The sequence below is a fragment of the Pituophis catenifer genome, unplaced genomic scaffold (assembly GCF_029215685.1).
Source record: "Pituophis catenifer annectens isolate HBS135680 unplaced genomic scaffold, rPitCat1.0.hap2 SCAF_2, whole genome shotgun sequence".
In the NCBI taxonomy this organism is placed as follows: Eukaryota; Metazoa; Chordata; class Lepidosauria; order Squamata; family Colubridae; genus Pituophis; species Pituophis catenifer.
The window spans coordinates 228,993,891-229,009,327 of NW_027256882.1; the positions used below are offsets into that span (position 1 = coordinate 228,993,891).

A 15,437-nucleotide genomic window follows, 5' to 3' on the forward strand; every position below is an offset into this window, starting at 1 on the left:
TATTGTGTTTTATTGTTTATTATAGTGTGTGTCATCCAGAATAAAATAAAATATAATAAATAAAATCCTTTTCTCTTCCGTTGTAGTTTGCATTAATCTTATACACACCACACACATGTGCACACAAACATCGCATATAGTCTGTCCTTCATATTTTGTTAAATAAGGGATGATATTGAAAAAAGTTATTTTCTTTCCTGCATATAAAGACAGCCCTCCTTAAAGAAGGCAGTAGTAAACTCAAGGGAAAAAAACAAAACAAAATAATGATATTACCAGTGGCTAGTTTGCACGAAGAAAAGTTGTTCAACCTATTCTGGAAGCCATAGCATTCCCTTCTAAACAATGTAGTTCATGCTCAGAGATTATGATAAAATTGATTTTATCATTACAGGGCTTCTCTGGAATGAATAGAACATAATATTTGTAGCCCAGGATTGAACTGTAGGGTCCTTGGTGCTCTCTAAGCTTGGTGGTTTTCTTGTAGACGTTTCATTACCAAACTAGGTAACATCAACAGTGCACACTTATGATGTTATCTAGTTTGGTAATTAAATGTCCACAAGAAAACCACCAAGCTTAGAGAGCAACAAGAACCCCACCTCTCCGAACACAGCAAATTTTATCAACTGAGTGGTATAGCTACAACCTGACTTGATTAGAAATAACCTTGACTGAACATGATGTACACCTTTCACTTGGCACTAGAATGCTGATTGTAATCATAATCTGTGAATTCTTCTTTGCAACTGCACCAAAAAAACAACAACCCCCACATGGATGCTAAATGGTGGAGAGGAAGAAATTCTCTGTGCAATGAAGTTCCCTCACTTAGAAACAGGTGGTCTTGATGACATTCTGGAAGTCCTTAAAGACCAGTGGTGGGTTGCTCCCGGCTGTGTCCGGTTCTTGCGAACCGGTAGTTAAAGCAGCGGGAGGCTCCGCCCAGTTGCCCAGATGTCATAAGCGCACACGTGCACTCCCATTGAGAATCGGTAGTAAAGGTAAGTAGAACCCACCCCTGTTAAAGACCTGGCTGTTCTCCCAGTTCTTGTTTTTCTTCTCCCTGGTTTCTTCTCCTGGCTGTTCTTTGCTTTATGCCTCTTGTTTGATGTGGCATATATTTGCAGTTATGGTGTTAGTTGGTCAAATTTTCCATCCTATTCATTTATTTATTGTACATCAGGGGTGTCAAACTGGCGGCCCATGGCCGGATGCATCATGCATAGGCCACCCCCACCCCAGTTCCGCGAATGGGGAAAATGTTACAAAACATCAGGTGATGGCAATGTGACGTAGTGAGTTTGACACCCGTTTTGTACATTGTATCTTGTTATTTTACATCGTGCCAACACTGATCTCAACAAATACGTAAATAAACAGCATCTTTAGAATTCTGCAGCACATCTACATATTTAAAAACTCCCATTTATTTGTCCCATGACAATACCTATAACCACACAATTATCAGCTGGAATGTCATTATGGTCTTTTTTTTAATGACTTCTATATTTGGTCCTTGTATAAGAAAACTAAACATAGAGAGGCTCTGCTTACTGAGTTCAACATGCTCCTTCTCCTCTTGATCCAGTTCACTTGGGAGCCGGTGGTTGCAAAGACAATTTAGCACAAGGCCAATGTGGCTCAGTATGATGAAAGGTGGGGGCAGCCATGGCTTTTCATGGTATGTCATAATATAGCGGTAACGGTTGTATTTCCAGAGTTTGTTTGACATAGACTTCATATCAAAATAAACATTACTAGGGATTAAGAAGGAAAGGGAGAGAGTGGATCAGATGGTCACTTTACAAACCATTTACGAACCACAAACTTTATAAGCCAAAGATAAATTTAATTTTGTTTTATAGTATTTTAATGTTCATATTGTATGTTTTTTAATTTTGGCTGTTCATCGCCCCGAGTCCTTCGGGAGAGGGGGCGGTATAAAAATTTTAAAAATAAAATAAATAAATAAAATAAATATAACCATTGACCTGTTACATCATATTTATGTTAGATAGCACTTAAATTATATTTCTAGGGAACAAGAAGAAATACAGGTAGTCCTCAACTTGCAACAGTTTGTTTAGTTCAAAGTTACAACAGCACTGAAAATAGTGAGTTCTGACTGTTTTCACTCATACAACCATTGCAGCCTCCCTGTGGTCATGCGGTCATGATCAAAATTCAGACACTTGGCAACTGACTCATATTTGTGACTGTTGCAGTGTCCTGGAGTCAGGGGATCCCCTTCTGTGACTTTCTGACAAGCAAAAGTCAAAGGGGCAGCCAGATTCACTGAACAACAGTGTCATTAATTTAACAGCTGCAGTGATTCACTTAACAACTGCAGGAGACTACCTAATAGGAAAAGGCATAAAATGGGGGTAACAACAAAAAATTGGGGTTCTACTGTGGTTGAAAATCAAGGACTACCTGAATTCCTTTAAAAAACATAAATGATGATTATATTCATGATGTTTTCACCAATCATTTGATTGTTCCTTTGCAACTGAGACATGTACTGTATAACTCAGAGGAAAAAAGTGTATGATTCTGATAAGGACACCAAATGAAGTTTTTTTAAGAGTTTGCTTTTTATATCAAAGATCAGAGGTGGAATTCAGCCAGTTCTGACAGGTTCTGGAGAACCGGTAGCGGAAATTTTGAATAGTTTGGAGAACTGGTAAACACTACCTCTGGTTGGCCCTGCCCCCATCTATTTGCTGTCTCCTGAGTCCCAGATGATCAGAGTCCCAGCTGATCGGTTGGGTCTTCTTTTGTTGCACTGCACAGGAGAATGGAGCTGGAAAGCAGGTTAGTGGGGTGGGTAGGGAATGGGGATTTTGCAGTATCCTTCCCCTGGGGTGGGGTGGAAATGGAGATTTTACAGTATCCTTCCCCTGCCACGCCCACCAAGCCACGCCCACCAAGCCACACCACGTCCACCAAGCCACGCCCACAGAACCAGTAGTAAAAAAAATTTGAATACCACCACTGTCAAAGATGTCCCCTGCCTTTCACCCAATGGTAATTACCATAAAGCCTATGAAAGTAAGAAAAAATTCCTAGACATGTATACAAAGGCAATATGCAACAAGGATCTGCTGAAAAATATGTTCAGTGTTGAACTCATTTGTTAGGCATAGACAACATCTAGTTAAAAAAAAATCATGATCATAACCTTGGACTTATTATGCTTTTTCTCCTAAATTGTGCCTTGGAATCTATTTATTATAACTGAAGGAAGCTGATTTTTACTTCTATAAAATTTGTAAGCTAAATATACTATCAATAATAACAATAAAACATAAACATTAATACCCTACAGATGTGTCTGGACTATACTCCCCCAAATTTTCTTTGGAACTTTAATTCTAAAATGTCTTAAAATCATCAGGATAGGGCTAGAAGAAAGCAATACTTACTTGAAGAAAGCAATAAGTAGATTGACCATAATAATGTATTGTACAAAAAGGTACACTGCTTGAAGAAACGGGGTGAGGAATGAACCTGGAGGACAGTTTTTATCTAATTCACAAGCTGAAAAAATAGAAAATAAACTCTGTAAATCTGGTTTGTGAATACTGATATAATGATACATCCATTCATGAATTAAATGCTCCAGCCAGTTTAAACCAAATAATGAAGCTTAATCAATTTGATGGTAGTGAATTAGCCATAAATGAACTACTTCCAACCATTTTCTGTATAATTATTTCTTTTATTTTTCATAGTAAAAGACAAATTATGTATTTACAGAACTTAATGACACTTGGCAAGAGGACAGAGTTCTTAGAAAAACACATATAATCTCACAATGTCTATTCTATATTACAAAAGTTTTAAAGTCAGAGAAGTGGGTGAAAGCATCTGAAAATTATTGAACTACGACCTCATTAGATATTATAGTATAATAATATTTAATCATCTACCTAATCATCTAGTCATTTAGCTTTCTTTGTTCCCCTTATTTTAAGTGTCTGAGACAGAATCTAGCTGGGAAATTCAATCATCAAAGTCAGAAAGGATGGGGAAAAGGAGGGGGGTATTTTTTTTATTGTTTATCCGGATATTAGAGCTTTTCATTGCAGTGAAATTGGAGAACAATGAAATTATGTTTCATTTGTATAACAGGTTATAGAGCACAATTAAGGCAAACATTTTCCACTGTTCATTATTTGTTGTTGTTAGATGTAAAGTCGTGTCCAACCCATCGCGACCCCATGGACAACGTTCCTCCAGGACTTCCTGTCCTCTACCATCTTCTGGAGTCCATTTAAGCTCACACCAACTGCTTCAGTGACTCCATCCAGCCACCTCATTCTCTGTCATCCCTTTCTTCTTTTGTCCTCAATTTTTCCCAGCATTAGGCTCTTCTCCAGTGAGTCCTTCCTTCTCATTAGGTGGCCAAAGTATTTGAGTTTCATCTTCACCATCTGGCCTTCTAAAGAGCAGTCAGGATTGATCTCCTCTAGGACTGACCAGTTTGATCGCCTTGCAGTCCAAGGAACTCGCAGGAGTCTTCTCCAGCACCACAGTTCAAAGCCTTCAATTCTTTGGCGCTCTGTTTATTATTACTAGCCACATAATAAGTGGCTGTGTTAATAAGTAAGCTATGCCTTTATTTATTTGTTTTATTTTTCCAATTTGTATTTCACAAAAAGTGACTCTGGGCAGCATACAGAAAAACCTACTATTAAAGCATACTCACTATAAATCCATTAAAAAACAATTAAAATAATAAATGTAAATAGAAGATTTACATGAATGTGATTTCAATTGCATGAAATTTAAATGCAACATTTCAACAACAGCAGACATACCATCAATTTCTCCTGCATACACCTCACCAAATATCATCCAATATGGCTGAAATACAATATCTCGTGCAAGAGTCCATGATGGCTGCTCATTTGGAGAAAGTATTGCTTTTCGTGCAACACCAAAGCTTAATAGTACTATGGCCATCATAATTACAATATAGAACATGTTTGCTGTCTGTAATGAAAAACAAAACAGGGTATCGTAGTAGTAAGAATTTTAAAACGAAGACAGTCTCTATTGTTGCTTTTAATAAATCTAATTGTGCAATCTATTAAGAAATAATATAAAAGCATCTTAAAAGATACAAGGTTGCCAATTATTCAAAAACCATGAATAATAATAATAGTAATAATAGCATATTTATTATCTGACTATTTCCAATCAAATTAATGAGCTTTTCATAAGTCCTTCTCCCAATGTATTTGAACATTAAATCCAGTCATTCAAATGACCCAATATAAATCAGGAATTCTTTGTTTAGCATATTTTTCAAACTGAAGATCCTGGTTTGTTATTCTCAATGAATCCAAGATTTAACTCAAGAATAAATTGTAGATTAATTGTAAATTATGATTTACAATGGAAGAGAAGGAAAAGAGAGACAGGGTAAAAGAGATTACCAAGATACTTGTGTTAATAGATAAAGCTGAATAAATTCCTCATTATATTAACAGAAGGTTCCAAGTGGGAGCAACATTCACTAACACATATCTTGAATACAGTAAGTCAAGTGTCCTTCATCATCACATTTTATTATTCCATGTGTATTTCTGATCCAATATTGCAGTTCTACTGATTGTATGACCACAACTTTTTATTTATTTGTGTTTTATCTCACCTTTATTATTGTTTATAAATAACTCAAGGTGGCAAACATACTAAATACTCCTTCCGCCTCCTATTTTCAACAACCCTGTGAGGTAAGTTGGGCTGAGAGAGAGTGTCAGGCCCAAAGTCACCCAGCTGGTTTTTCATGCCTAAAGCAGGACTAGAACTCATGGTTTCAAGGTTCTGAGGCACCTTAGGGAACTATTAAAGCCAAGCCTAGTTAAGAAAAGGTTATAATTATTCATAATAGCACCCAACGGTACTTACCATTTTGCCTATCATTGTCAGATAGGGGCCAGCATGCTGATTCACGGCAAAAAAATCAAGAAGTCGAGCATACCAGAATATTATATCCAAACAATAAATTAATCTTCCTACTGTTTGAAGTGGAGGATTAGCCCAGCGCAAACCAAATCCGGTCATGAACAGGATGATAGCAATAAAGTCTGTAAAATTCCAGTATTCATAAATCCATACTTTCACCTTTTGGATGAACTTGCTTGGCTCTGAAATAAAAATCTAAAGGCAGAATGATTTGTTATAACATCACTATATAAACAAAAATATGTACCTCAAGTGAGTGACACAAGGCAAAGGAAAAGTGATACTCCATTTGACTTCTGAATCATTACAACGCAAATGCCCAACAACTTTACTATACTTACACATTAAATTAATTTTTCCCGGAAACGAAATAATTATTGTCAGCATCATTTGTTATATTTATTTTCTCATCCATAAAACACAAATTACGATGCTTTAATGACTATGAATTATCAGCTTGAAATAGATATATTTTTACATTTTATGTAAGCTAAATTGTAATGATAATTTAGAAAGAAGCCAATTTTAAATTTTAAAAGATCTTTGTTTATATTCAACGTTAATATTTTGCCAAATATGGGTTATTTCTGATAACAAGAAAATTTATCCTGATTCATATTTGCTTCGGATCAGGGAATGATGCCTTCTTAGAGAGTTACAATATACCCAAATGGCACATATTGACCATATTTTCAACTTGATTCATTTTATTTTTTTGCTGCCTTGATTTTCTATTGCAAATACTTGAATAATAAGTGGAGGTCTAATTACTTTGTGTCTTCTTTATTATTCAAAGAGTAGGGAAAAGGTCACATTTATCTTATTCATGGATTTTTCTCAGGTTTTATGCATTTTGTCTATGATCTTTCTTTGGAATTCTTGAAGTATAAAATTTTCTTTATAGTAGATGCGATCCTGCATCATTCATGCTTTATTTTTCCCAGTTAATTTTTTAATCAGATCTTCCTCCATAGCTTCTAGGAGGGTTTATCAGTTATCTATAACGTAATTGAACCAGAGCAATGAATACCCTTTGGAATAATCTTTATGTATAAAATGGTGACACTCAAATATTTTGACAAGTTCACTTGGACATAGCTCATGTTTCTCCCTGGGGTTTACCTCTAAATAATAACATCTTCATATTGAAGATTTATATTGAAGCTAAAACATCCCCAATACAACTGGGGGGTGGCTCACATCAGGATTACTGATCAATCACATATTAAGATCACAAAATTAGCATTAGCTCCTTGTGTTGTTGTTTTTTTTTTAATTTGATTTATATGCCGCCCTTCTCTGGAGACTCAGGGCGGCTTACAATGCGTTAAGCAATAGCCTTCATCCTTTTGTATATTTATACAAAGTCAGCTTATTGCCCCCCCAACTGGGTCCTCAATTTACCTACCTTAGAAAGGATGGAAGGCTGAGTCAACCTTGAGCCTGGCGAGATTCGAACCTGCAGTAATTGCAGGCAGCTGGTCTTAATAACAGGGTGCTTTAGACCACTGTACTACCAAGGTTCATGATGAGAATAAAATATCTACACACAGAAACCTTATGTCCAAATGAAGATCCATGAATACAGTAAGTTGTAAATTGAAAATCTAAGTTATGGGCTTTAATAGCCCATATCTTAGACTTTCAATTTACAACTTACCTGTGAAAGTATTCATGGTCTGGGGTTCAGAAGTGCATTAATGAAGGTTGCAGATAAAAGAGACTATTAAGTTCCTTGGTCTGGAAAACTTTCCTTTTGCATGAAGATTATGCAACAACAACAACAAAAAGTTAATTAAATTGTGTTCTTATTGCTTTAAATGTTTTTAGTAAATAGTAAGTAGTCTATGATTCCTAAAAGTCATTATCATACCTGATCAAGTCTAATTGTCTTGATGGTTAATAGATATTTGGGAGATTCATTTTTGCAGCTTGGGAAAAATGAGTAGGGTTGCTAACTGGCAAGATGGCAGAAAGGAATCACTCACTGAAACATTGGAACGATGGTTGGGGGCCTTTGGCAGAAGGAATAATTGAAATTACTCAAATTACTCAATCAACCACTGTTCAAAAACCCTGAATCTCAGATTTTTGTCAGTTCTTCCAACTGAAATGTATTTCTATTTCTATGTCTATTTGTTCTCTGTTTCATTAGAGCAACCAAAGGGCTGCAATAGTTATACCTGTGTTTAAAATATAGCTAGCCCTCTGGCAAAATGAAATATTAATAAACAGCATATAAAATCAAGGAAGCGGAAGGGAAATTAAAAGAGTTTTGGTCAAATGAAGAATGAATCAATAGATTAGCTTTATTCTGATACAAAAGGGGGGGGGGGGTAAAAAACAAATTGTTGGCATTTTTAAAAGGCATGCCAATCCTGAAAGGAGAAATTTTTGACATTACAAGAAGAAAAATTTAGTGGGGGAGCAGGGGGTTTCTGGAACAATAAGAATGCCCTTCAGGGCTTTTTCAGCAAGGCAAATTATGAACTGGAAACTTTGGAAGGTCATTAAAAAGATTTCTTAACACGAACTAATTATACACTGCTATGATCGTGCTGATAAGCTCCGAAGTGAAGGGGTGATGTTAAAACAGAGAAACATATAAATGGCTCTAGGTGTACGAGTCCCATTGAGCTGAAGGATACTATTAGAAAAGATGCTAATATTTAAAGAAATGTTGGTCAGGAGTTAACAATTACTTGAAACAAGAGGCAAAAGTCTCCATGCTGCATAGAGCAAACACTTGTGAGGTTAATTACTCATATGTACCACACAACGTTCTGCAATATTGTATTTTGTAAACCAAGAACGAGTGCACAATGCTGTTTTATAAAGGAATAGTTTCACAATTACTTGCTCCATCAATGGCTGATCTCTAGTATACACATAGACAACATTTAGTTAATTTGTACACTTAGGACTGAATTTTTTTAGAGGAGGGATGCACAGCATTTTTTGGGCAAAACTTGGTCTTTAAATAGTATGGTAAAGATTGCACTCTGAAAAGAAAGAGGCAAAAGGAGCCAAAAAAAAAAAGTATGTTTGATTTCTATTTAATGTATATATTTACCTATTGCATTTTAAACTATAATTAGGTAACAATGTTTGGTTCCTGGATCAAATGCATCAGCAAAACGCTGAAAAGCCTAAATGGTCCCTGCCAACCCCAGTTCTGTGAAATTGGGGGAAAGGGGAATACTGCAAAACAAAAATGCTGCCCACAATTGTAAACTCCTGTTTTCAGATGTATTTGGTTCTTCCATCCACCCACCCCAAAAAATAGATTGTTGAAAGGCTGCATTCCCAATGCACATTTTTTACTCCTGTTCAGTTTCGTTTTTGCAAATTATGTAATATTAATATTTTCAAGAAAAAAAAGTAAATGGAACAAAAATCCCTGCATATTTATTTTGCCGTTCGTATATAGGTAGTCCTTGACTTACAACCGTTTTTGTTTAGTGACCGTTCAAAGCACAACAGCATGAAAAAAGTGACTTATGACCATTTTTCAGTTATGACCGTTGCGTCATCCGTATGTGATGTGATCAAAATTCAGACTCTTGGCAACTGACTCATGTTTACTACCTTCACAACTGCAGTGATTCACTTAACAACTGTGGCAAGAAAGGCCATAAAATGAGGCAAAACCCACTTAAACCCTGTCTTGCTCAACAACAGAAATTTTGGGCACAATTGTGGCTGTAACTCAAGGACTACCTGTAATTTTACATATACCTAGATGTATTTGTATATAAGAATTAACTACAGCAGTAATGCTAACATTAAATAAAGGACATACCTCTCTGACTTTCTCAATGGAGGTAGTAAAAATGTAGGTGATCACAAGCCATTCCTGAGCAGTGGGAGTTGGTTTCATCTTCACCAGGATTGTATAAGTAAACAGCATGAGAAAGACTAAATAGGCCATCTAGCAAATATACAGTAGACATTTTATGACTGACAGCTGTGACAAAATTGAGCAACTTACATCATCACAAACCATTGTTATTCCATCATTCCTTCACTTGCCTGAACAGGATATTGCAAACAGTAAACCCATAGAACCAATGCTGATATTTTGAGAGATCGAATTATAAATATAATATCAATCAACAGTCAAATACTCGCAGATTTATATTTAGTAATCTCATTGTCTTATCAATGCAACATTCTTAGGACAATAGAGTCCATATAATTACTTCAAATAAATTCATTCTGCAATATACTTGGCTATTAGAAAATCTAAATAAATAAGTAAAATAAAACTCAACCAGTTAAATTACTTAAAATGCCAACATTCTTATTCTCTCTCATGAATAGGTCTGTTTCAGTAGCATCCAGAGGGATTGAGTTATCGATACGCATTTTGGTAAAACGTTCAGTGTAACGTCAATAACTGACCGTGTGGAACCAGAACTTGACAATAGGGGCGTTGTAGAATTCATACATTTTCCTTGTTCCAAGAAGGCTTTGTTGTTCATTGTTGTTGGGGTAAGGCGGTTTTTCAGCTTGCTTCTCAACCTCTTTCTCAAAATCATAATTATTCTTTTAAAAAATATGAAATGTTTAAATTAGTTGCCATCCAACTACATAAATGAATTCCAGCATATGTAAATAAGCAAATATTCTGAATGAATCAATCCACTATAAGTATTTTGGAATTGGTGGGATGCAAACAACAGTACGTTGGCTTGTCAAGTAGTCTCTATAGATCCAGCTTGTGTAGACTGGCATGAATAGGCTTTGTTTGGGACTTCTGGAGGAGAAAGGGCAAAGTAAAGACAGCTCTGCTAAGAATGGAGCCTCTGACTGCGGTTAAACCAGGGGTCAGCAACCTGTGGCTCTGGAGCTGCATGTGGCTCTTTCACCCTTCTGCTGTGGCTCCCTGTCACTCAAAATATGCATCACAACCGCCAATGTGTGTCAACCACCGGCATACGATTTATTGAACTTTTCAACCCCGGTAGGCCAGCCATGGATAAATCCAAGAAAAGAAAAGTTTCAGAAGAAAACAGAACATTTAATTCAACTACATATGCTATCTTGGTGGCTGCTCAAGAAATAGGGAAGGGTTTTATGACTCCTGGTGTTTTCTTTTCTGTGGGAAACTGGTCCAAATGGCTCTTTGAGTGTTTAAGGTTGCGGACCCCTGGGTTAAACGAAGACCCAATAAGTAGACTGGCTCTTTATAATTCCTGTCTAGACAAATCCACATTAGGAATGTGATAGCTTTTTGCGACCTTTTGACAAGCAATGTTAATGGGGAAGCCACTTAACACGCATGCTACTAATTTAACAGTGATTCATTTGTGGTATAAAGGTCTTAAATTAGGCAAAATTCACTTAACAACTTTCTTGCTTAGCAACAGAAATTTTGGGCTTAGTTGTGGTCATTATTCGAGGACCATCTGTATCATGCTATCTGCCTTGTATTTATTTATCACATCTGTGGCACACATAGTTATTCAAATATGGCAATTAGAAAATGTGAAGCACGAGACTGACACTTTTGCCGAGATTGTTCTTAGTCCAAAATCTCCCATTCAAGAGTAAAGTCACATGTGAACAATTCATAGTCTAGCTAGAAATTAACATAATGATTTCAAATGGCCCCAAACTCTCAAAAGAGCAAAATTCAGATCCTGCTCTAAGAAAATAAGATTTTTTTAAGATCTCATAGTCTGAAGACAGTATGTTATACAATATATAATATGAAAGAACAATCCGCAGTATATTATTAAGTGGGCATGAACGATTGAAAGAGAGAAAACAGGATAAGAGATGAGAATATACTAGAGGAGAGTGGTAGAGCCCAATCAAATGATATAGTAAAGATACACAAAATCAGAGGGGTCCTTTTCTTGCAGAAATTTCATTAGCCAAACTAGATAATATCATGAGTGCTAGCAAATCTGATAATACTACCTAGTCTGGGTAATGAAATGTAATAAAGGAGCCAAGGTGGCGCAGTGGTTAGAGTGCTGTACTGCAGCTACTTCAGCTGATTGATAGTTCAGCAGATCAGCAGATCAAATCTCACCAGCTCAAGGTTGACTCAGCCTTCCATTCTTCCGAGGTGGGTAAAATGAGGACCCAGATTGTTGGGGGCAATATGCTATTTAGTATACTGTCGATTGTTGTAAGCCGCCCAGAGTCCTCAGAGAGTGGGTGGCATAGAAATATGATTAATAAAAAATAATAATAATAATGAAACGTCTGCAGGAAAACAAGCAAGCTCAGAGAGCAACAAGGACCCCTCATATCAGCCCTGAGCTACAAATATTCTCTTCATTAATACATAAATCTGCCCCTAAAACTTTCTAAGCTTTAGATTTCTCTTGTGACACAATATTTAGACCAGAACAATTCCTAACAAAAAAAATCTGCTTTTACTCCATTCAATAAAATGAAATCCTAACCTGGTTGGGTTACATACTCACCAATGATAAATTATCTTTTCCACTGGTGGTGTTTGGATCACCATGGTACCACGTGAATTGGTGGGGCTCCTGCGACTGAGGCACATGGGACATTTCAGCCTTGCTTTTAAAGTCCAGCATCAAGATGGTGGGAGGTAGAAGAATACTTAGAATCACCTAAAAGAGCATCAAATTTTTATTATGAATGGGGTTTTTTTTATTCTTTAGTATTAGACAGCAATTGGACAATAACTACACAGCAGCTTTTAAAAAGCAAATCCCACCCTGACACCTTAATCTTGGCATCTAAAACTTGCCAAAGATTAACTTGGCTAGTCTAATCCAATATTTTGCACTGAAGCAAATAAGTCTGATAACAGCTCAGCTGAATTCACCTGATTGCAAAAATAGCATTTAAAATATCAATAACAGGGATCCATCATTCTGGATTATAGTCATGGTTGGAGGGAAATTTTCTACCTGGATTGGAGGAAAAGCTTTGTTTATATGACAGGTTTTTTCTTATGGACACTCTTTCTCCATTGCAGTGCCCATCATGCTGCACTTCCATAAACTATTTTATCTCAGTGCCCTTTGGTTCCAACCAACTGATTTATGGGTGCCTGTCTTGGGCTTTATTTGCTTTATTTATTTAGCAGATTTTTATACCAACCATCAGACTTGCATGCCTCTTTTATGGTCATTTATAGAGAAAACAATAAAATGATATTAAAACTACAGGTAAAAACTATTCAAAAACCACATTAAAATATATAATTTATTATGTTTTATATATAAATATATTATATATATTTAACTGTGTTTGTGTGTACACACATATGGTTTATCTTTAGTTATTTTATTTATTTGATTTCTATAGCCATCCATCTCAGCAAGTGACTGACCGGCATACATCACAAAACATAAAAACAATTAAACTATTACAATAATGCAAAATACAGAAAGACATAAAACCAAGCTTTCATGGCCTTACAAAAGGCCAACAGGGTTGAGGTCATCCTGATATCTGAAGGGAGGCTATTCCAGAAAGTAGGGGCTGTGACATAGAAGGTACATTTTCTAGCTGAGGGAGCTACAACCTGAACTGAACTGGTAGAAACAATTGTGAGAAGACTTCCCTTAGGAATCCCAGCTCCAAGCCATGAAGGGCTTTATAGGTGATAACTAGCACAGGGGTGAAATCCAGCAGGTTTGACAGGTTCTGGAGAACAGGTAGCGGAAATTTTGAGCAGTTTGGAGAACCGGCAAATATCACCTCTGGCTAGCCCCAGAGTGGGGAGGGAATGGAGATTTTGCAATATCCTTCCCCCAGGAGTGGAGAGAGAATGGGGATTTTGCAGTATCCTTCCCTTGCTACGCCCACCAAGCCACACCCACAGAACCGGTAGTAAAAAAATTTGGATTTCACCACTGAACTAGCACCCGGAAACACACAGGCAACCAATGCAGCTCTCAAAGCAGTAGTGTTACATGTGTCAAATACATTCACAAAAATAGACCTGGCAAATGCACTCCATGATTGGGAAAGAAAATTGTTTTATATCCATGTCTTCTTACTACACATGAAGATAAGCAAGTGGCCATTACTGACATATATGGGTTTGAAACAAATAAATTAATAAAAGAAACCTTAGAAAAAGAGGTCAATTTGAATTTATACTTATACTGTTGTAAAAGAAAACTGTCACTTCTTTATATTTCTTTTTCTTTCTTCCTGCACTTTTTCCTTTTTTTCTTATATTTTTTATTAGTGCTTTCTCTTTTTAATGAAAAAAAATCCAATAAAATGTTCTTATAAAAAACAAAGTTACTCTGAAACAATCAAATGTAGGAGTGTTATAATCTAGGTTTATTTTGGCGGCAGAGGCAAAGGGCTTCTGCGAGACTATGAAACATAAATGAGTTTTATGTTACAAGAGTACAGAGTCCATTCCTTCCCCACCATAATCCAAGGAGGAAATGCTTTCAAAGAGATAACCAACAATTCAGGGTTTGAGAAACAGGAAAGAGTGCCTTATAAGTTACCATTGAGTTCTCATTTGTTTGTTCTGTCAGAGAAATTATGTGCAGTTTTTCTCCTGCATTTTTGTCACTTCATCAGACATTGACATTTAAGATTCTGGTGTTACCAGAATCTGAAAAAGTATGTATAGATGTAGGCAATTATGGTCCCTTTTACGATTTGTGAACTTCAACTCCCAGAACTTCTGATCCAGTATTCCCAGAATTCCAGAGTCAGAATTCAAGAATTCAAGAATTAGGAGGGTCATAAAGAGGCCATAGTTTTCCACCCATGGAATAGATGTATGTATAGATGGTTCAGGCAGTTCCTCTGGATACACCCATACATTTCACCTACTGTTTCTCACCTGCTGTCCAGAACTCACAGTTACATACTGTAGTCCTCCAATCCAGTAATTGATGAACCATGTACTATTTAGGTCAGGGGTGGGTTCTACTTACCTTTACTACCGGTTTGCAACGGGATTGCACGCACATGTGAGCGAAGCAAGCATACGCGCCTTGCTTCTGCGCATGCGGGGCAGTGGGCGGGGCCTCCCGCCAGTTTTACTACCGGTTCTTGCGAACTGGTCCGAACTGGCGGCAATCCACCACTGATTCAGGTATTACAATATCATGCAATATTGGATTTGTGGTTGTTCTGGAATCCAACTTTACTGCATTACTTACATGATCAAAATTATGAAACTGACAAAAACTTCCTTATCCTGCATTGGTACAAACATATCCTGGAAACATTTTTTTTAAAAAATCTTCTCTTTCCAAATGATGTTGCTTTCATTTCATCCATGAATGAAACAGGTCATCTACAACTGTAGTGGTGTTAAAAAATTAATTTTCCTCATATTCTAAAACTGACCAAGATGTATGAAAATGATTAAGCTTTAGCAGCTATTACGTTGGAAGGAGGTTAGGGGATTGATAGTGATTGACCAAAAAGAGGGTCAAACAGAATAGAAATTGTAATGGGGGCAGTTAATTTCTCAATAACAT

The 15,437-nt window shown here is 36.5% G+C and overlaps 1 protein-coding gene across 1 annotated transcript in view; it reads right to left on the reverse strand.

Moving 5' to 3' along the window:
* TRPM6 (transient receptor potential cation channel subfamily M member 6) overlaps positions 1–15,437 on the reverse strand; it is a 69,054-nt gene that overhangs the window by 25,860 nt on the left and 27,757 nt on the right. The window contains exons 19-25 of the mRNA XM_070935608.1: positions 12,423–12,578; positions 10,384–10,527; positions 9,782–9,910; positions 5,923–6,174; positions 4,827–5,001; positions 3,429–3,543; positions 1,558–1,760 (exon numbers count right to left, since the gene is read on the reverse strand). Of these exons, the coding sequence (XP_070791709.1) occupies positions 1,558–1,760; positions 3,429–3,543; positions 4,827–5,001; positions 5,923–6,174; positions 9,782–9,910; positions 10,384–10,527; positions 12,423–12,578 (1,174 nt within the window). The remainder of the gene's footprint in view (positions 1–1,557; positions 1,761–3,428; positions 3,544–4,826; positions 5,002–5,922; positions 6,175–9,781; positions 9,911–10,383; positions 10,528–12,422; positions 12,579–15,437) is intronic.